The 22,017-nt window shown below is 49.7% G+C and overlaps 1 protein-coding gene and 2 long non-coding RNA genes across 3 annotated transcripts in view; 1 reads left to right on the top strand and 2 right to left on the bottom strand.

Annotated features, from left to right (window-relative positions):
• Nucleotides 1–4,117: 4,117 nt before the first annotated feature.
• On the bottom strand, nt 4,118–11,982 carry LOC311613642. The gene is made up of 4 exons (XR_014793493.1): nt 11,135–11,982; nt 8,704–9,656; nt 4,684–4,850; nt 4,118–4,277 (listed from the first exon to the last, which is right to left on the bottom strand). It is a non-coding gene; the product is annotated as an uncharacterized lncRNA (long non-coding RNA).
• Nucleotides 9,788–22,017, top strand: part of MLXIP (MLX interacting protein) — a 47,772-nt gene continuing 35,542 nt past the window's right edge. The window contains exon 1 of the mRNA XM_084867754.1: nt 9,788–10,668. Within this exon, the coding sequence (XP_084723880.1) occupies nt 10,244–10,668 (425 nt within the window). The 5' untranslated portion in view covers nt 9,788–10,243. The remainder of the gene's footprint in view (nt 10,669–22,017) is intronic.
• On the bottom strand, nt 12,522–19,615 carry LOC311613643. Its single transcript, XR_014793494.1, has 2 exons — nt 13,047–19,615; nt 12,522–12,864 (listed from the first exon to the last, which is right to left on the bottom strand). It is a non-coding gene; the product is annotated as an uncharacterized lncRNA (long non-coding RNA).

Raw genomic sequence — 22,017 nt, forward strand, 5'->3', positions numbered from 1 at the left:
CACGCAGCTCTTTGGCCCCTTGCGTGTGGCTTTTCCACAAACTACCACGGCCTGGGCGAGTCCGTGTTCAAGAAGTGGCGTTAGACGAAGTTTACGTTGAAAAAACGTGGCTCTCCAAAGAAATTTCAATCGTCGTCCTGTTGATATTTGGCTCTGTTGGCTAATGAGTTTGCCGACCACTGCCCCAGGGTGCCTGGCGGTTTGTGAGGAGTTCTGGGGGAGATGATTTTGATGGTGTGGCTGGGAAGGCTCCTGGGATGGCAGAGGAAGCCCGGGCACCGGGCTGAGAAGCTTGTTTTCCCTCGTTGATAAGGAGTGGCTGGAGGTTCTGAGCCAGGGCTCTGCTGGGCGGAGGGCAGGGTTTGCCAGGGTGGCAGGGGCTGGAAAAGGTCAGACTGGAGGTGGGGCCGGACAACCAGGGAACTGGGGCAGTAGGCCAAGCAGCAGGCGGCGTGTTAGCTGGAGGGGCTGTGTGCCCCGAGGTAATGGGAGGCATAGACTGTAGACAGGAGGACGGGACAGGTAGGCTGGGGAGACAGAGTTCTGGATCACCTGAGTGTCATGGAGGTCAGCGGCTGGTTTCAAGGAGGAATTGCACCAAGCCTTCAACACCACTCCGGGTGAGGAATGCATAGTTGCCTGCTAGAGGCCATAGTAGATACCAGCTGCCTTTGCCAGTTGCAGTCCCTTCTTCTTCCAGTAGAGGGCCCCATCACTCGCTCTCAGTCCCATGGATGACCTTGTGACCCAGGTCTAGGTCCCTCCCCGTAGGGACAGCAATTGGTTTCCAGGGTGATCACATGACCAAAAGTGGCCCAATGAGAGTCAGCCCTGGGATTTTTTGCGGGAACTGTCGGGAAAGAGTTCTACTGGAGTGTGAAACGGAGCTGCTGACGCCCCCTCCCCCAAGGTGGGGAGAAGCCTGCCTAAAAATGAAGGCAGCACCGGAGAGAGTTGAAAGACGGTGAGTGTGAGCTGCCTGAGAGGAGCATTGGAGCACTTGGTCCCAGCCGGCCCTGAGCCAGCCCTTCTCCTGAACGTTCCAATTTTGTGAGCCAGTCCATGCGCGTGATGGTTTCAGTCTGTTTTCAGTGGGTCTTTCCCACAGGAGGCCCCATGCGGGGTGTCTCCTGGACAAACCCAGGAGGAGTGGGTGCTGAGATGGTGCTCTGACTCCTAATTGGGAGCGTTCCTCTCCCCTCCACACCACTCCTCTTCCCATGTTCCCGGGTGACAAGGACTCGGAAATTTCCCAGCTGGCACCGGGAACTAAACGGAGGATAGCATGGGCCCGCTGTGGACTTCGGAAGCAGCCTCTTCTAGAACCCTCAGAGCTGCCGCACCTTAGAGCTGTGTGACCTCGGGTGCGTATTTGAACGCCTCTGGGCCGCAGTCCCCTCAGCTGAGAAATGGGGAGAATAATAGTGCCTGCTCAGGCGGTTGTGAGGATTAAATGAATTAAAACATGTAAAACGCTTGGGATGAGCCCTGGCACATAGAGAATCTCAATAAACATTCGCTGCTATTGTCATTACCACTGTGGCTATTTATCCTCAAGCATGTTTAGACTCCAAAAGTCCAGCTCCTGGAAAATGATGCACAGAGGAAGGCTTTAGCCTTGCCCTCTGAATTATACCTCCTCTATCTCTCCCTCTCCCTCTCCCTCTCTCTCTCTCTCCTCTTTTTAATAAGTTTTTATTTTTCATATCATTACAAATGTTCCTTCCCCCCCCCCCCACCATTGCTCTCCTCCACCAGGTTCCCACCCCACCCTCTGCCCTTTCCCCTCTCCCCATTGTCCTCATCCATAGGTGCACAGTTTATGTTCAGTCTCTTCCCACGCCCCCCTCTCCCCTTTTCCCCAAGAATCGTCAGTTCACTCCCCTTCCATACCTCTGATTCTATTATATTCAACAGTTAATATTGTTCATCAGATTTTTTTAATTTCCTTGGTTTTTAGATTCACTTGTTGATAATTACGTATTTGTTGTTCATAATTTTTATCTTTGTTTACTTTCTCTTCTGAAAGAACCCCCTTCAGCAATTCATATAATTCTGGTTTGGTGGTGATGAACTCCTTTAGCTTTTTTTTATTAGTGAAGCTCTTTATCTGGCCTTCGATTCTGAGTGATAGCTTTGCTGGGTAGCTTATTTTTGGCTGTAGGTTCTTGCTATTCATCACCTTGAATATTTCTTGCCATTCCCTTCTGGCCTGCATGGTTTCTGTTGAGAAGTCAGCTGACAATCGTATAGGTGCTCCTTTATAAGTTACTACCTTCTTTGCTCTTGCTTCTTTTAATATTCTCTCTTTATCTTTTGCTCTTGGAATTTTAATAATGATGTGTCTCGGTGTGGTCCTCTTTGGATTCCTTTTGTTTGGAGTTCTGTGCGCTTCCTGGACTTGTAAGTCAAATTCTTTCACCAGGTGGGGGAAGTTTTCTGTCACTATTTCTTTCAGTATGTTTTCGATATCTTGCTCTCTCTCTTCTTCTGGAACCCCCATAATTCTGATGTTGGTTCGCTTGAAGTTGTCCCAGAGGTTTCTTACATTATCTTCAATTTTCTGGATTCTCTTGCCTTCTAGCTTCTGTGGAGGAGTGTCTTCTGGCTCTTTATGTTCCAAATCTTTGACTTGATTCTTGCGATCTTCCCTTCTGTTTTTAGGACTCTGTAGAATATTTTTTATTTCAGACAATGTATTCTTTATTTCTTGTTGATCCCTTATCATTTCTTGTTGACTCCTTATTAATTCTAGTTGATCTCTTTTCATATCCTCATAGGCCTTATCCATCTTTTCTAGGAAATTCTTGAAAAACCTTATAAGCGTAGATTTGAACTCTATATCCAGACGCTCTTTGTCCTCCATTTCTTTCGTTTGTGATCTATTTTGTTGTCGCATTTCGCAGTTACAGATGGGGCGGGGTTTCAGGGTGGAGCCTGCAGCTTTGGCTTCCGTCAGCCCCGCCCTATGCGGGTCCTTCAGTGCTCGCTGCCGGCGCCTCTGAGAGAAAGGTGCCCTCGATTTTCGCCTGCTGCCAAACAGTCTATGCTCTCCCACAATGAGCCCGGTATTGGGGTTCAGTTCAGTTGGAAGTGGAGTTGGAGGTGGCGTTCAGAGCAGTCTGGAGCCCCAGTCTCCTTCCCGTCAGGGCAATCCCGCGGCACAGCCGGCCGTCCCTTCTCTGCGCGCTGTGTGCGCACCTCCGGGACCTCCTTTCTCCGCTACCCCGGGGTTCCGACTTACAGCCCAGCTCCCTCTGGCTGAGCCTGAGTCCCCGGGGTCTGGCCCAGAACGGGGGTTCAGAGCAGTCAGGGGCCCAGCACAGTCGGAGTTTTATCTCCTTTCCGCTAGGGAACGCCCGCCAGGCACTCGGCCTCCCTCCTCTCCGGCTCCGTCCTCTCCGCGCGCCGCGTGTCTCCGTACCTTAGGCTTTTACAGCTCCTCCGTGCTTCCTTCTGGTTTTCTCCTTGCTTCTTGTTGTAGGATTTCCAGTCAGTCGACTTTCCTGTAGTTCTGGGTAATGTCCATTTTATATTTTAGTTGTATTTTATTAAAATTGTTGTGTGCGGCTGCGGCTAGTTGCCTACCCGAGCAGCCATCTTGGATTCTCCTCTAAATATTCTCTCTCTCCTCTTTTTAAATATATTTTATTGATTTTTTACAGAGAGAAAGGGAGAGGGATAGAGAGCCAGAAACGTCGATGAGAGAGAAACATCGATCAGCTGCCTCTTGCACACCCCCCACCGGGGATGTGCCTGCAACCAATGTGCATGCCCTTGACCGGAATTGAACCTGGAACATTTCAGTCCACAGACCGTCGCTCTATCCACTGAGCCAAACCGGTTTTGGCTGTAGCCCCATTTTAAAGATGTGAAGACTGAGCCAAAACCGGTTTGGCTCAGTGGATAGAGCGTCGGCCTGTGGACTGAAAGGTCCCGGGTTCGATTCCAGTCGAGGGCATGTACCTTGGTTGCAGGCACATCCCTGGTGGGGGGTGTGCAGGAGGCAGCTGATCGATGATTCTCTCTCATTGATGTTTTTAACTCTCTATCCCTCTCTCCTCCCCTCTGTAAAAAATCAATAAAACATATATTTAAAAAAAAAAAAAAGATGTGAAGACAGATTCAGATACGGCGGTGCCACAGGTGACCCAGCAGGCAGGGAAGGCCCAGGGTGCAGGTGGGCGTGCTTGCTGTCCTGGCTCACTGCTCCCTTGTTAGATTCAGGCTTGAAATCCACCCGTGACTGCAGACTGGATCCCATTTATATGAAATTTCTAGAAAAATCAAAACTATGGAATCAGAAATTAGGACTTTGGTTATTTGGGGCTGGGAACAAAGATTAGCTGCAGAGAGGAAGGAGGAAATATTTTGAACTGTACTCCTAAAGTGGGTGAATCTCCTGGGGGTGTCAAATGAGTTGAATAAAGCCCAAGAAATGCCTCTATTTCTTCTTCCCCCGTGCCTCAGTTTCCCTTACGGGGTGTGTGAGGCTGGCTGTCCAGATTGTCAAGGGCCATCCACCCACAGGAGTCTTCCAGGCCCTGCCCCACAATCAGATGCTCCCCACCAGCATGACCTGACCCGGCAAAGGGATCTGTCAGGGGGCGGGGCAGGGTCTCCCAGGCCAGAGGTGACACTGAATGACCGCAAAGCATCCTGTTTGGCGTCCCCGTATCCGACCTGCTGTCTGGCGGGCCGGAGAGCCACGCGCCGCGGATGCCCGGGCCTCAGACCGTTTCTCCAAGTGGTCCCCAGAGAGGCCGCTGCCTTCCAGCTCCCTCGCTTGTTTATTTTCAAAGGGATGTTGCCAGACCGCGAGGCCACCCTGCCCTTTCACGGTTTGTTTCCTGTAAAAAAAAAAAAGATTCAGGAGGCGAGTGAGGCGGGAGCGCGACCTGAAATCAATTCTTCTGCCGGCAAAGAGCGGCAAGAGGCCCCACTGTCAGGTTGGAGGAGCGTGCGGGGCCAGGAGGCCCCCTGGCTGACCCTGACCCCAGGACACCTGAGGTCCTGATGGTGTTAATGATCATTGCGGATATCCATCCAGTGACTGATGCTGGGACAACTGGAGATGCCTGTACAAGCCTGAGTGAACCCCAGCCCATACCTTGCACCTTATAGCTGGCAAAAGTCACTCAAAATAGCCCTAAACGGTTTGGCTCAGTGGATAGAGCATCAGCCTGCGGACTGAAGGGTCCCAGGTTCGATTCTCATCAAGGGCATGTACCTTGGTTGTGGGCACATCACCAGTAGGGGGCGTGCAGGAGGCAGCTGGTCAATGTTTCTCATCAATGTTTCTAACTATGTATCTCTCTCCCTCTCTGTAAAAAAAGTCAATAAAAATATTTTTTAAAAAACGTCACTCAAAATGGATCCTAGGCCCAAATGTAACTAAAAGTTCTAGAGGAAACATAAGAAAAAAGTCTTGGTGATCTGGTGGTCAGGCAAAACATTTTTAGGCATCGAAGTGCTAACTATAAAAGGAAAATATTGATAAATTGGACTTCATCATAATTACAAACTTCTGCTCTGCTAAAGAACTGCTAAGGGAATAAAAAGACAAGCCACAGACAGGCAAATCTTTTCAAAAACACGTATCAGATAAAGGACTTGTATCTGGACTATATAAAGAACTCTCTGGTGGGTTAGAAGGGGTCAATGAGAGAAGAAAGGGGACATATGTAATACTTTCAACAATAAAATTTAAAATGTTTTTATTGATTTCAAAAAGGAAGGGAGAAAGAAATAGAAATATCGCTGATGAGAGAGAAGCACTAGGCTGCCTCCTGCACGCCCCTCATTGGGGATGGAGCCTATAATCTGGGCGAGAGCCCTGACCAGGAATCGAACCGTGACCTCCTGGTTCATAGGTTGACGCTTAACTACGGAGTATGCTAACTGGGCAACGATAAAGATTTTTTTAAAAATAAAAAAATAAAAAACTCTCAAAAGTCAATAATAAGAAAGCCAGCACGCACCCCCTAAAAAACCTAGCAAAATATTTGCACAGACACATCATCAAAGAAAATGTAAAGAAAGTAAATAAGCAAATGAAATATGATGGTTTGGTTCAATGGATAGAGCGTCGGCCTGCAGACTGAAGTGTCCCACATTTGATTCCGGCCAAGGGCACATGCCTGGGTTGCGGGCTTGATCCCCCGTAGGGGGTGTGCAGGAGGCAGCCAATCAATGATTCTCTCTCACCATTGATGTTTCTCTCTCTGTGCCTCTCTAAAATCAATAAAATATATTTAAAAACAAACAAACAAAAAAAAAACTAGAACGAGAGACCATACCAAATGCTGGTAAGGATGCAGAGAGATGGAGATTCTGCGTGCTGGTGGAAAGGGAAAATGGTACCGCCCATTGAGAAAAAACGTTAGGCAGGTCCTTCTAAAGTTAAACACAAACTTAGCCTACAAGCTGGCCAGTCCCACTCCTATTTACCTAAGAGAAACCAACATGTACGGAAGCCTGTGTGGGAATGTTTACAGTGGCCTCGTACGCAATCACCAAAAACTGGAAGCAACTGAAATGGCCTTCAACTGGTGAACGGATCGACAAGCTGTGCTGTACTCACAACATCTCAGAAATAGAACAGAATGGACGGCAGCTCCCCGCAGCAACGGGGTTGGATCTGGATGTGTTAGACTGAGTGAAAGGAAGCCAGACTCAGAGTTGCTTACTGAATGGTTCCATTTATATGAAATTCTGGAAAAGGCAGAGCTATAGAGGCAGGAAGCCGATCAGTGGCTGCCGGGGACCCTGGGGTGGGGAGAGGGGCAGACTCCTGCAGAGGGCGAGGGAATTGTGTGTGTGTGTGTGTGTGTGTGTGTGTGTGTGTGTGTATGTGTATGGACTATTTCATGTCATGTTTGGTGCCGGTGAGTTCCTGACTATATGTTTGTCAAACTCGTGCAATTGTACACAAAAAAAGAGAGAACGTTACGGTAGGTAAATCATACCTACTTCTGCTTCTGCTAAAGAACTGCTAAGAGAATAAAACAAAATAAAAACAATAACAGCCGACATCACACCATAGGTTATGTGCCAGGCAGGTTGAAGTACTTTACGTACCTTAATTCACTCAATCCCTACAACTACCCTGTGACGTGGGTATTAATTATCCCCAAATTGTGAAAGTTTTGTCCCCAGAGCCCTCTCCCCGTCTTGGTCTCCAAGCCGCTCGGTTTGACCCTCACGACCCTCCTCCTTCTGGGCCTCTCCCCTTTCCCGGGACCGGCTCCTCTCGCCCACACCACGTAGGAAGTTGCCCCATGGATGAGCACCCAGTTTGTAATGAGGCCAGCGGGGATCTCAGACTCCCATGCCTCCAGGGACCAAGCAGGCGATGCAGACCAGCAAACCCCATAACAGGAACAGCAGGGCGTGGTGGGGCCGGTGGGAAGCTGGGGAGCACGTGCTGTGTCTGAAGGGGACGGTGGCTCCTCCGCTCCAGCTTCCACAAAGCGGAAACAATATGGGCCCAGTGTTGTCAGATCTTCGGATAGTTCAAGGAAATCCTGACATCCTGATGTTTCTGTCGGTTTTTAAAATGTTAGCAAATAAGTCACATTTTTAAAAAAACCGTTTAGCCGAAACCGGTTTGGCTCAGTGGATAGAGCGTCGTCCTGCAGACTGAAAGGTCCCGGGTTCGATTCAGGTCCAGGGCATGTACCTTGGTTGCGGGCACATCCCCAGTAGGGGGTGTGCAAGAAGCAGCTGATTGATGTTTCTCTCTCATCGATGTTTCTAACTCTCTATCCCTCTCCCTTCCTTTCTGTAAAAAATCAATAAAATATATTTTTAAAATATCTTAAAAGAAAAAGAAGGAAAATAAAAATCGCCCCCATCCAAGCAGATAACTGGTGTTAGTTAACATGGTGCACTCTCTGACATATACACATAAATGTATGAATTTATTTTTGAATTTGATATAAAATTACTGATAATTTTTAATTTTTTTGTTTTGTTTTGTTAATTCTTACCCGAGGTTATTTTTTACATTGATTTTTAGAGAGAGTGGAAGGGAGGGAAGATGGGGAAGGAGAGGGAGATTGGTTGCCTCCCACATGGGCCCCAACAGGGGTTAGGGGTCAAACCTGCAACCTAGTTACCTGCCCAACCTCCTACCCTTTGGTCTGCTGGCCAATACTCTAACCACTGAGCAGAACCAGCTAGCGCTACTAATAACTTTTTATTTATTTATATATTTTAAAATATATTTTAATTGATTTTTTTTTTTTTTTTTTTTTACAGAGAGGAAGGGAGAGGGATAGAGAGTTAGAAACATCAATGAGAGAGAAACATCAATCAGCTGCCTCCCGCACACCCCTTACTGGGGATGTGCCCGCAATCAAGGTACATGCCCTTGACCGGAATCGAACCTGGGACCCTTGAGTCCGCAGGCCAGTGCTCTATCCACTGAGCCAAACTAGTTAGGCCTGATAACTTTTTAAAAGTTGTTTTTCCATCCAATATCTTATGGACTTCTTCCCATGCCAATATATATACACATAGATCATTTAACATGTGGTGTTTCATTGTATTTGGGGCCATATATAACCCAGTGACTTCCTTCTTGTTAGACATTACATTGTTCCTGTTCACGCTTTATAAATGGCACTGCAGTCCTCATCCTTGTACACGTATCCTCAGGCTAAAATTCTAGAAGTGAAAGCTGGGCATTTAAGAGTTTACCAGGAAGAAACATTTCCAGGCGAAAGAAGGCAAATCATAGGCTGGCAGCTTCAGATTTTTGCAACCAGTGTTCAAAGCCATGGTCCCAGGTGGCCTCCTCCTCCTCCTCTGGAGAGACATCCAGGAAAGGAGTGAGTGCCGCCCAGTTAGGTGAGCCCTTCCTCCCCTCCGTCCCCAGCACCCTCCCCTTCAGGAGGAGGGAGGGGCCGGGCGCTCAGCCTGCATCCAAATGTGGAAGTGAAACTGGCCTCAGAGTAGGGGAGGGTGAGTCACTGGAGGACTCCGGAGGTCCCGCTGGGGCCAGGGTGGGTGCTCTGGGCCCAGGGGCCTCACTGGGCCTCTTGATGCCCTGCCACCGCCCTCTTTCCCCACACCACTCCCACCCCAGGCTGGCTCTGAGTTCCTAAAACCTTCTCAGCTTTCTAGAAGTGTTAACCATTAGATTGAAGCATACCAAATTGCTGTTCCTGTAGGTCAACAGTGGTTGGGCATTATTTAGATAAGTCTACATTGCACACGTACTGAACACTCATCCTGGGCCAGGTGTTGTGTCTGAGCACTTTATATTCTTTTCTTTTTCTTTCTTTCTTTCTTTCTTTTTTTTTTAACTGTCACAACTTTCTGGTGCATAGGAACTGTTCCCCCACTGGACGGAAAACAAATCTCTGGCTCAGAATTTCCCTGGCTCGCCCTCCAAACTTAAGATCTTAAAACAAGCGCTTCTGCGGACGGACGGACTGCGATCTCCCAGGAAAAAAAAAACGCCTCCACTTGGCAGAGCCACCTCTGTGTTAAGCGAGGTCTCGGAGAGAAGTTTCCTTGACCTTGTTTTCACGGTCGGAAAAATGCCTTTTGGTATTCTGGGACTCAGTCTTCTCATCTGTAAAATGGGGACAACCACCACAGCGGCCCCCACCATCAGGGAGGAGCTGTTGAGGACGCAGTTCCGGGCTCTGCAGGAGAAAGCTGGGTTGGGGTTGGGGTGGGGGGCCAGGAGAGGCGGGAAGGGGGAGCCCCACCCCCACCCTCCACGTGGAGGGCCCGCCCCGCCCCGCCCCGCCCGCAGCTCGGCAGCAGGGCGATTCTCCGGAGCGTGGGGCGGGGTCAGCGCCGCCGGCTCGGCCTGCGCCTCCCCTAGGCCAGGACACTGGCGACGGACACCACCCGGCCACCGCGTCCCCCGGGCACCCGGACAGCCCGGAGGGGAAGGGGCGGCGGGGGCGGGGCTCAGAGGCGTGGCCCCGGCTCTGCCTGTTTTTTTTCCTTTTTTCTTTCTGTCCGCCTAGATACCGAAAGGCTCCCCTGCGCCTTTAAGAGGCCGAGGCGGGCATCCGATTGGCCGAGACGCGCTGCTGACGTCACGCGGGGGCGGGCGCCGAGGCGGCCCCGTCGGCCCGCGCCCTCCCCGCCCCCCATCACGCCCCGCGGCGCGCTCGCTCGCGGGCAGTCGGCGCGCGGGCCGGGCCGGCGTCCCCCTCAGCCTCGCCCGCCGCCCGCGTCGCCCCGGGGCCCCGGGGGATGCCCCGGGCCGGGCGCCCCCATGGCCGCCGACGTCTTCATGTGCTCCCCGCGCCGGCCCAGCAGCCGGGGCCGCCCGGTGCTGCTCAAACCCCCGGTGCCCGAGGACGACGACGACGACTCGGACACGGATGAGCCGTCCCCGCCGCCCGCCTCCGGGGCGGCCCCCGCGGCCCGGGCCCCCGCGAGCGCCAGCGCCGCGCCGCCGCCGCCCTGGGCCGCGCCGGGCCCACGCGAGGAGCCGCCGCGCCGCCAGCAGATCATCCACAGCGGCCACTTCATGGTGTCGTCGCCGCACCGCGAGCACCCGCCCAAGAAGGGCTACGACTTCGACACGGTCAACAAGCAGACGTGCCAGACCTACAGCTTCGGCAAGACCAGCTCCTGCCACCTGTCCATCGACGCCTCGCTCACCAAGCTCTTCGAGTGCATGACCCTGGCCTACAGGTAGGGGACCCGGCGACGCCGGCCGGCCCCACCTGTCAAGCCGCGCTCCCTCCGTTGACAAAACCAGCGTTTGGGGGGTGGGGGAGCCGGGGGGGGGGGCTGGGCCGCCTTGTGGGGGGACGGACCCCTTGACTCCACGCATGCCCTCGGGGTCGCCCCCCCCCCCCCCGTTTTGGGGAGGATTTATGGGTCCGAGGTCCCGGCCTCTTCCCCTGCCAGCAGGGCGCCGCTTCTTCCGGCTTCGCGCTCCCCACCGTGCCCTCCTCCTCCCGGTGTCCCCGAGGCCGCCACCGATTTGGGGCCGGAACGAGGTGTCCCTGCGGGCTCGCCCTCCTCCCAGACGCCTCGCGTGTTTCCTGCAGTGTCAGACGACCACCTGCCGGCCGCGGTGGCTCGGTGCAGGTGCCAGCCTGGACCGGTGGGAGCCTCTCTCCTCCCGGATAAAGAGGGGATGAAGGCGTCGTACCTGCGTGGCTCGGCCGCTGCGGGGATGGGAGGTGGATGGGCTGCCGCGCTCCCGGACGCCGCCGCCGCAGGGTGTCTGGCTCCCAGCGGAAGGCTCCTTTTCTTGTCCCAGCACTGGGAGGCTGGGTCTCCTGGCACCCCCAGCTTGGGAGGGGCCCTGGGCGTCTCCCAGGAAGACTTCTGGAACCACAGCTGTTGGAGGGGCAGCCTGTCCTCCTGGCACGCCGGAGGGCTCGCTGGCCCGGCCCTGAAACGTTATACGGAGATGCCCGTGTGGAGGGCAGGCATCCCAGACACCGCCCTGACGTGTGTGGCTTTGGCTCTGGGGCAGAGGGGAGGCACTGAGATGCCAGACCCTCGCTTTCCATTCTCTCCCTTCCTCCTGGTGTTAGGTCTTAGCCTCAGGCGACTTCCGCCTCCGCAGCAGAACTTCTTTGGACTCTGCAGAGAGCCCCGTCCTGCACCCGAGCTCGCCCCTGGGTCGGATCTCTGCGAAGCGGGGTTACTCATTCAGGAACTGGCCTGGCTCAGGCTGGCTAGGGTGTTCTCTGCAGGCAGCCCAGGAAGTTTCCTAGGAGATTCCAGAAAAGTGTAAAGGAGAAGGGGAACCTTTCCCACCCCAACCCCCTTTTTTTGGGGGGAAGAGCCATGAGCCCAGACTGCATCCAAGTTAAAACATTACCCATTTACCGGAAGTCGAAACGCTAGATACGGGACTCGGGGTGACATTTTCCTCTTCTGGAATAAATGATTAATCCATTTGTTCCTTTGTTATGTCCCTGAAATTCCCCCACCCTCCCGTTTCCTCTCCAAGGCCTTCCCTGGCGGTTTGTTTGCCACATGGCTGCAGCAGGTCACCCTTTAATGGCGCGTTGGTCCGGCTCTGCTCTGCCGCTCTGGTCTTGCCAGTTTGAGCTGGCACCGGGCCTGTGAAGATGTTCTGTTTTGTTTTCTGTTTTTAAACAAATGGTATTGAGGCGGCGGCCCTCGGCCTTCCTTTTAGGTCTGCTTACACCATCTCAAATGTTGAGCGCTTCCATTGGAATCAAACCCATTGCAGCATATGCCCCCGTGTGAGAGAGCCCTCTCACACAAAGCAAGGAGTGAAAGACAGGAATGTGTTTTATTAAAAGAACTTAATCCTCTTCTCTATTTTAATATAAACTCCACATACAGGGAGAGAGTGGATGACCGAGTTGCAGGAGGTATGGGCTAGCAAAGAATAAACCAGTCTCCCTTTTGCCCTCAGTTTAGATAACCTAAAGGAATTTTAGCAATGGCATTCCCCGCCTCACACACACTTCTTTCAAAAGTATTTTGGCAACTGGCCATTGCTCAATTAACTTTCTTGATTGCAAAATGCACACTTAGTTTGATTGGAGACTTACCTTGCCCTTAGCACCTCCCACCCCACTGGCTCTCTTGCTTTACTGCTACTCCCCGTGCCCAGGTCCTGCCACTGCAGGTCCCCAGTGGGTGCCTGCCTGCCTGCCTGCCTGCCCAGTAACTTCTCCTGAGGGTGCTCTGCCTCTCGGTGGGAGGCTGGTGTGGATGGCCCTCAAGTTGAGTTGGCAGTGTGGGACTTTGGTACAGCGTGACAGGAATGACTCAAGACCAGTCAGTGGACTGGGATGTAGCCTCGGGCTTAGAAAGCAGCACGGGAACAGGAGGGAGTTTCTGGCCTCAGCTGTCTGTCAGGAGCACTGGCTGGCTTTCAGAGAAGTAGGATCCCTTCGGGCAGGGGTCTTCAAACTACGGCCCGCAGAGGAGTCTGATCCGGCCCGCCAGGTTTTTTGGGCAGTGAGCGCAGCCGAGGTGTTACAGTAGGAATTAGTAGTTCATATAGTCCGGCCCTCCAGCTCTCTGAGGGACCGTGATCTGGCCCCCACTTTAAAAAGTTTGAGGACCCCTGCCTTAGGGGGCAACCAGGGAGGAAGACTTCCCCTCAGAGGTGGCCTGACTCTCCTTTCGCTGGGGCCTGAGCCTTCACCACTGTTTGCCGTTTTTCTCCTTCTCCTTGGCCAAGAGGAAGGCCAGTTGGGCCTCCCCTCCTGGCCTCCTTCCTCTGCTGCGTGACTGTTTCTGGCATGGGCTTTCTAACCAACTTCCTGTGTGTCCCCTGGCCTCCTCGTTCTAGCTGCCTAACTCCCTGGTACACTCTGTGCTATATGGTTGTTGTTTTGGTTTCCTGTGAACTGCTGCCTTCCAGCTGTTTCCAGATGAGGTTCAACAGCCCTTTGGAGGGAGGAACTAAGTGCAGGGGAAGCTGTGGTTATTTCCCCCCAGTCCTGTGAAGTGGTCTGGGACTCTGAATGTGATCTGTTCCTGAACATGCAAAGTCTTGGCCGCCTGAAGGGTCTCTGGCAGACTGACTTTGGGTGGGAAAATAGGATGTTGGAGGAATCGGGACTATATGAGTGCCCAGTGGCCCGCGTGAGTGAATAGCAGTGCTGATGGGACTCCAGCTTCATCTCGTTTCCTTAAAACCCACGTCCTTCCTATCTTGATTGTGTGCTCAATAATTGGGACATTTTGAAGGGAAATAGTTGCTTCCCTCAAGGCAAAATCTCCATGATGGAAGCTTCCCTTTCCTCAGCCTTTCCGTCTGTCACAGTAAAATGGGGAGGATAAAACTGCCTTGCTGGGTGAATGTTAGGATTAACTGAGACAATGTCTGCGAGTGTGTCTCGTACCTGGCAAATAGGAGGTTTAACAGGCGGAATCCAACTCCGCATCCTCATTCAGCTGACATTGACTAGGAGCCCAAGTTTCTCATCTGTAAACTAAAGGAAATGATGTATCTGACGGGTCTTTTAGTGTGGCTTTCAAATGTGCTCTCGACAAATACTCAATGGACACATTCTTGGTTTGCCCATATTTTCTAAGGCTCCACAATGGAGCTGTGCACTCTAGAACAGAGTTCACGGCATTTTAAGGACCGTTACACATGTAAATCATCCACACAGATTCTGAATGCCTCTAGTATTTAGCTCTTTGTGGTTGGTTTTGGTTTCACTTCTCTAGCTTGCTATGTAGCTCTGTATTAGAGAGTCTTGGCATGAACGTGAGGGGAGGAGTGAGGAGTGATGGTTTTTTAGGTATATAGAGATAAGCAGGAGCTCTCTGCACAGTGGGTTTCTGAGGAGACCTTTCATTTGGACCTGTAAGATAGCCTTGGAATACAAGTTTCTAGACTGTGACCTTGAGTAAGTGTAGCCTGTATGGCAATCCCCTATTCCTGGCCCAAGGTGGGAATCTCTGTCAGACATAAGGAATAGCTGGGATTAAAGGTTTAGAGCACTGTGCTCTTCAAGCTTTAACTTTTCAAAAGAAGAACTTTCTGATGCTAGGCCTGGTAACTAGTTGTAAATGGGAACCATTTACACAAACGACTAAGTTAGTTTGACTCTTCTGCAATCATGCTGAAGATACAGTTTTTCTCCCCTTGCTTTCCTTAGTCATTTACCATTGTACTAGGGGCCCAGTGCATGAATTCATGCTCCTTGAGAGTAACTGTGGGCCAGGAGGCTGCGATACACACAGGTGGGTCGCTTGGCCCATCCTCCCCGCCCCTGCCTGGCCCCTCCCACTGCAGCCTGGTCCCTGTCTGCAGGCAGCCCCCCTCCCCCTGCCATGGCCACCACTCCCACACACTGATGGTGCCCGCCCCGCTTGTACCCCTGAAGGCGTGGAGCAATTGGGGCTGGTGGTGTCACGCCGGAGTGGCATCTGATCATGCTTCAGGAACAGGGGGAGGTAGAGAAGCCCTCAGGGGTGATCAGGGGCGATCAGAGCCAGCGCCACCACTCACACCAGCTGATGGTGCCAAGCAATCTGCACCAGCAGCGGGTACTACAAGCAGCAGTTCCTGTGATGACTACAGGTGCGAGTGGGGCCGGTGCTGGTGGTGGGTGTGAGAGGCAGCTGCCAACCCCCAATCTCTCCTTAGGAGCAGGGGGAGGTAAAGAAGCCCCGAGGTGCGATCAGGGCCAGCAGTTGCTGCTCACACCTGCTGACGGTGCTGAGTGATCGGGCTGGTGCTGGGCGCTGGCAGTGGGTACGAGTGGCAGCTCCAGCGCCAGCAGTGGGTACAAGTGGGGCTGGTGCTGGCAGCAGGTGTAAGCACTGGGTAGGACTGTGGTGGGCAGGAGCAAAGAATTTTCAGTAACCACCAGAGGCTCTCCCCAATGACAGCGACTGGTGCCCCACCTTGGTCTGGCACCCCCACTCACTGCTCCATCATCCTGCTGCGGCCGATGCCTGCCATGTTCTACACACACACACCCTGGTGGTCAGCGCACGTCGTAGCAACTGGTTGTTCCACTGTTCCGTCTATTTACATATTAGCCTTTTATTATATAGGATAGTGTGCCATTAAAGGTTTGGATGGGAGTGAGGGCTATCAAGATGAGAAGGACAGGCTCTCTCCTCAGGAGCTCACAGTCTTGGAGTGGGCAAAAGACAGACCATTGTAGAGCAGTTAGCAAGGACTGTGGTAAAAAAAAAAAAAGGTGAACCAGGTCAATGGCGGTGCCAACGATTGAGTGTGTGTGTGCTTACATAACTGGTATCACTATGGACCGTTTCCCCTGACATCAGGGTTTAATGTGCATTGCCCTTTCCTGTGTTAAGGGTTAAAAATTATGAATCACATTGCCCAGCAGGAAGCCCCAGTGTCCCTTTTACCTATCATCTCCCCTTTAGTAGTCTAGGACCAAATTTTCTTTGTTTATAGAGTCCGATTGGCTAAATGCTACCCTGATGGAAAGGCGAAGGGTGAAAACTTTGGGAAGATCCTGGAAAAAGAGGCTAGAGGAAAAGTGGTGTGAGGGTAGGAGAAGAGAAGATTCTCAGATGAACTGAGCAACAACTATATCCTAGATTCTCCTTATATTATCTTATGCATTTCTCACAATAACCCTCTCAGGTAGGTGATGGTAGAGTTCTTATTTTTCATATTTTTTTTTTAAAAAGAAAGAAAACCTGAGCATAAAAGTTAATTTGTCCTATCACCAAGAGGTTAGTCAACTTGCCCAAGACAGTGTCTAGAGCTGAAATGTTATCTCCCTTATCTACTCATAAAGTCTGCAGTCTTGGAGAGGTGGTGAAAACACCAGTTCTTCTCCTAATGGGAGGCATGGAGAATTCAGGATGGGGAAAACGAATGCCGTTAGGTGGCTCCATGCCCCTCCGTGGCTGCCCTTCCCCACTGGTGAAATCCTGTCCTTCCTAAAGTTGCCCTTGTAAACCCAAAGGGAGTGAACGCCATGGTCCTCTGTATGTAATGGCATGATTCTGCCTCATGCCATTACATAGACCTGAGCTACCAGGATTTTCGCTGTCTTCACCTTTGATCTGCCCACAGAGCCTAAGTGTCTGGCACATACTGAGTGGTTAGGAAATATATATAAAATTGAAAAGGGAAGCTCAGGCACCTGGTCTTGCTTCTGGCAAACTTTTACTTATCTTCAGCTGTGCAAAGGCAAACCGCCTCTGTGGAACAATGCTTTGTGGGATGTTGGTGCGGAGTGGGACAGCAGGCCTAAGTGTTTTGCTAGGCAGTGTGTGTATTGTGGCTCATATGGACTGGAGTGGTGGGCAGATTAATGCCCCCCATCCCCACCAAGATGTCCGCATCCTAATCCCCACAACCTGGGTGTATGTTGGGTTACACAGCAAAGAAGAATTAAGGCTGTTAATCAGCAGGGTTTAAAACGGGGATATTATTTTGGATTATTTGGGTGGGCCCAATGTAATCTCAAGGGTCCTCCTTAAAAGTAGGAAAGAAATCTAGAGAACCAGCGAGAAAGAGCAGCGGGGAGGGCTTGGCCTGATGTTGTCTTTGAAGCTGGAGGAGGGGGCCCGGAGTTAAGGAGTGTGGACCTCCTGAAGAAACTGGAAAAGGCAAGGAACAATTCGCCCTCAGATCCCAAGATGCAGTCTGCCGTCATCTTGATTTTAGCCAGTGAGACCCATTTCAGACTTCTGACCTCCAGGACCATCAGATAATAAATTTGAATTGTTCAAAGCCATTAATTTTGTGGTTGTTATAGCAGCAACAGAAACTAATACCGACTTGGTTCCCAAAGATAATTAAGGTAATGTTTTTAAGCACATTGACCCATGTATAAAAATGTCCTTCTTATTTCTTCCACCACTGAAGAGCATAGCAGCACACCCAGAATTATATCACGTTCTGCTGAGTGTATTAGGCGCCAGTTCAGAGGATCTCGTGATAGGTGGGACCTCGTTTTAAAAGGAAAAAGTCTAGAAAGTGGGCCTTATTCTTGCTTCTCAGTACAATTCCTACAGTAGAGTATTGTAGAAAGTTAGTATTACTTATTTTTAAGGATTCATATAATGGTTGATGAAAAAATTCACTGTGAGCTCCCATTTAATTAAATTACTGAAATTGAATTACTTCTTGGGTATAATATGTGCAGTCCAGATAGCAAATAGCTTAGGTGATATATTCCATCTTTTGTTGGAATTCTTTCTATAGTTAGAATTCCAGGCCACAGGACTTGTGTTTTAGTCAGAGCTCTTTTGGCTACCTGGATCAGGGGCCCTCTTGCCCATGCAATGGGAGTTTATTGCAAGTATCTTGGAAGGGAGCTGGTTATCTGGAAGGGTGCTGGCAATCTCATGATAATTCTGGGATTCCTGCATTGCCTGATTCCATGGAGGCTGCAGCTGGGCTCAGGCAGCTCTGGGTCCTCAGCTGGGGAGTTTGCCCTCTTCCCTGGTGATTCGGTGCTTCCCTTCGTGACTGGTCTCCTCTCTCAGACTCCATTTTTCTTTGTGGCATTAATCCTGCTGCCACCAGTTGGCTTTCTCACCTGCTGTCCTGTTCTCTGCTTCTCAGCTTCTGCTTATGGGAACTTCTGCCTCGGCCTGGCTAGAGCTTGCCAGAGGCCTGTGTTTCACACACAGACCTGGCTTAGAGCTTTCTATTACCATCAGCGCTCTTTGCCAGTTGTCTAATTAAATTAGCCTCAAGCCCTAACCGGTTTGGCTCAGTGGATAGAGCGTCAGCCTGCAGACTCAAGGGTCCCAGGTTTGATTCCGGTCAAGGGCATGTACCTTGGTTGCGGGCACATCCCCAGTGGCGGGTGTGCAGGAGGCAGCTGGTCGATGTTTCTCTCTCATCAATGTTTCTAACTCTTTATCCCTTTCCCTTCCTCTCTGTAAAAAATCAATAAAATATAAAATAAATAAATAAGCCTCAGCCTCCAATTTAGATGTTTGAGAGGGAGACTGTCCTCTCTGAGCAGACCCTCACCAGCCACAGAGCATGCATCTAGCCATGGTCTTTGGACTCGTTGCTTTTGGCACAAGTGCTTATTCCTTTCAGCAGTGTTAATCAGGTCTCTATTGTGTGCCAGACACCGCTCCCGCCCTTGGGGATATAGTAGGAAACAGGACAGATGAGTCATCTCCCCTCACAGGGTTTATATTCTAATACTCAGCAAGCAAAGTAGATTTCTATTGTTCGTGCAGTGAAGAACATATAGCAGGAGGGAGGATGGCAAGTGACAGGGGATGGAGGTGAGTAGATACTTTATCTCGATGATCTCGGAAGTTCTTTGAGGAGGTGACATTTCAGGTTTGAACTGAAACCTGAGTGGATAGTCATCCAGGCAGTGAGAGAGGCCTAGGCAAAGGCCTAAGGTGGGATGAATGTGGCACAGTCCAAGGCTAGAAAAAGGGCCAGAAAGCTTGGCTGGTATGTGGGCAGGGGGGAGTAGTCAGAATGACTGAAGAGGGGAGGGGCCTTGTTGGCTTTGGTAATAAGTTGGAAATTATGCTCATGGCACTGGGGAGTATGGTTTGTTGAGGCCACTCTGTGGAGACTAGTCAATAGGAGGCCATGAGTGGAAATGGGTACCACTGGGGGTCTGTTGGCACCATTCTCAGACAAGGATGGTAGCAGTGGGGGTGATGAAATGTGGATGATTCAAGGTGGGTTTTGAAGTCACTGATGGATTGGACATTCAGGGTGAAAGGGGAAAAAAAAGAAATTAACAATGTCTCAGGTTTTGGTCTGAGCCCTGGGAGCTGAGATGGTCCAGGCAGCTGTGCATGCTAACCTTGGCTGCCTTGGCCACCCTGAAAGACAGAGCTGTGGGGGGGCAGCTCCCCTGAGAAGAGACTGCAAGGAGGTGACCCAGTGGCATCCTCACTGTTACCAGAGCTATTCTTCGCTTAGCCTGACCAAAATGTTTTGTTGATTCCAGAGAGGAAGGAAGAGTAAGAGAGAGAGAGAAACATTAATGATTGAGAGAGAATCATCGATTGCCTGCCTCCTGTATGACTCCTACTGGTTGAACCCTGATCTCCTGGTTCATGGGTCAACACTTAACCACTGAGCCACACCAGCCAGGCATGGTTATGGGGTTTTGTTGTTTTTTAAATATATTTTATAGATTTTTCACAGAGAAGAAGGGAGAGGGATAGAGAGCTAGAAACATCAACGAGAGAGGTACATCGACCAGCTGCCTCCTGCACAGCCCCCACTGGGGATGTGCCTGCAACCAATGTACATGCCCTTGACCGGAATCAAACCTGGGACCCTTCAGTCTGCAGGCCAACGCTCTATCCACTGAGCCAAACCGGTTTCTGCATGTTTTTTTTGTTTTTTTTTAAGGGAGTGATTTAAATGCATTAAAGTTAGAGAATGGCCCTGACCGGTTTGGCTCAGTGGATAGAGCGTTGGCCTGCAGACTGAAGGGTCCCAGGTCTGATTCTGGTCAAGAGCATGTACCTTGGTTAGGGGCACATCCCCAGTGGGGGGTGTGTAGGAGGCAGTTGATTGATGTTTCTAACTCTCTACCCCACTCTCTCTAAAAAAAATCAATAAAATATATTTAAAAAAAAATAAAGTTAGAGAATGGTGGTAGCTGAACAACTCTGTGAATATATTAAAAAGAGCAAACACTTTTAAAGGATGAATTTCATGATATGTAAATTATGTCTCAATAAAGGTGTTTAAAAATATTTCAAAAATAGTTCAGGTTTTCAACATTAACTTTAGGGAATCTGACTTGGGAAGCACAGGACTAGGTGATGATAAAGATCTTAAATATTGGGGGGGGCCGCAATAATAAAAAAATAAAAATTAAAAAAGGAAAAAAAAGTAAATAAATAAAATAAAAAAAGAAAGAAAAAGAAAAGAAAAAAATCTTAAATATGTCAGTGTCTATAAATTCCATAATTCTATCTCTTCCATGTACAGAAAGTGAGAGTGATTGGGAAAGTGACCTGCCCTAAGCATTTCCCCTTGATTAAAATTGACTCAGAAATTGATTCTCCAACTTGCCCCCTTGATTGCTAGATCACTCTCTGTAAGGTAATCAATCCTATTAAGACCTTTTCCTTCTTAACATTGTCTTTTAGGGGGTCACAACTCAAATGCCCACATGGGCCAGGAAATAAAGTTGGCCATTTATAAGGCTAAGGGGACCTTTGCTATCTTTTATTTTTTGTTTTTCAAAGTCATGATTACAGAGAAACATTTCTTTGTTATGAACACTATGTGGGCATAAGTGAAATTGACTTGGTCTCTGTGATGGGAAGGCAATAGGGGGCAGTGGTGCAGTAGACAATACCTGATTAAAAGAGGCAGCCATCACTCAGCTCCAAGTGATTCTTGCCAGTGTTACAAGATCTGGCATATTTAAAAAATTGGAAGAAATCTGAATTTGTATGTGAACTCCACTTTTAAGTCTTGGATCAGTCTATAATTTACTGTCTGAGTTTAGAGATTAGGGATTCTGGGAAAATGAGTTTAATCTAGGCTGGATTTAGTTTAGAACTGAGTTTTAGCCTAAGAGATGAAGGAGTATGTTGTGCTGTTTGCCACAGGCACAAGGAAAGTCTTTTTACGTGTTCTCACTCTTTAGTGTACATTCTGCCCCAGGCTCTATTTAAAGTCACAGGACTATAATCTTCTAGATACAGAATTTTAAGACTGTCTGCCTGATAAACCCCAGAAGTATGCATGCTCCTAGTAGTCAAATATGCCGAGTTATGAGGAACTTGGGCAGTTAGTTAAATAATCTTGTCTTGGAGGTAGAAGGTTGATTCTCCATTTTGTGAAATTCTTGGGCCATAGGTTACTCGTAGCTTTACCTTCCACTTCGGACTATTACCCCTTCACCACCAGGCTTGATTGGGGTGGGTCTGTTTCATGGAGTGATTCTGTGGTGAAGGAAAGGGATAATAATTTGACTTAACTCCAGACAATAGATTTGGTTATAATTGAAACAAAATTATAACTTCAAATTAGACTGAGGAAGCCTCTCTCTTGGCTCCTGTTTAAAGTTTCTAACCTATATATGACCTTACACTAATTACCTCTATCTTTTCTTTCCCAGTGTAAGTGTGTGTGTGTGTGTGTGTGTGTGTGTGTGTGTGTGTGTGTGATGGAGGTGGTTAAGAAAGGAATGGACCCTCCCCCAAACACACACAAGAGTATGGTCTGTGTAGCCACCTTGCACACGTTTCCTACCTTTTCTAGCTCTTGGGTTTTCTACTCATATTTGATTTGATCTGGAAAGGTTTTGGCAGATAGCTTTATGGCTTAAATGCCATATCTTCTGCTTCTAAGCGAGATTGAAATAGAATTTGGATTTATTAGAGGTACAGTGTTTTCTCTGCTGAGACAGATTCACTGAAAAGTCGGACAATTATTCTTCTAAGCTTAGAACTTACTTTTGGGAATTTGACTGTATTTCCAGGCCCCTTTCCAAGAAAAAAAAAAAAATTTCAACACCCAGAGATAACCACTGTTAATTCCCTAGTGTTTATCCTTCCAGACCTTGTGGGTTTTTTTTTTGTGTGTGTGTGTTTTTAGGAATAGTGAGTGTATTCTCCCCTCCCCCC

Source organism: Pipistrellus hanaki (genome assembly GCF_964339955.1).
Source record: "Pipistrellus hanaki genome assembly, chromosome: 19".
NCBI classification, from domain to species: domain Eukaryota; kingdom Metazoa; phylum Chordata; class Mammalia; order Chiroptera; family Vespertilionidae; genus Pipistrellus; species Pipistrellus hanaki.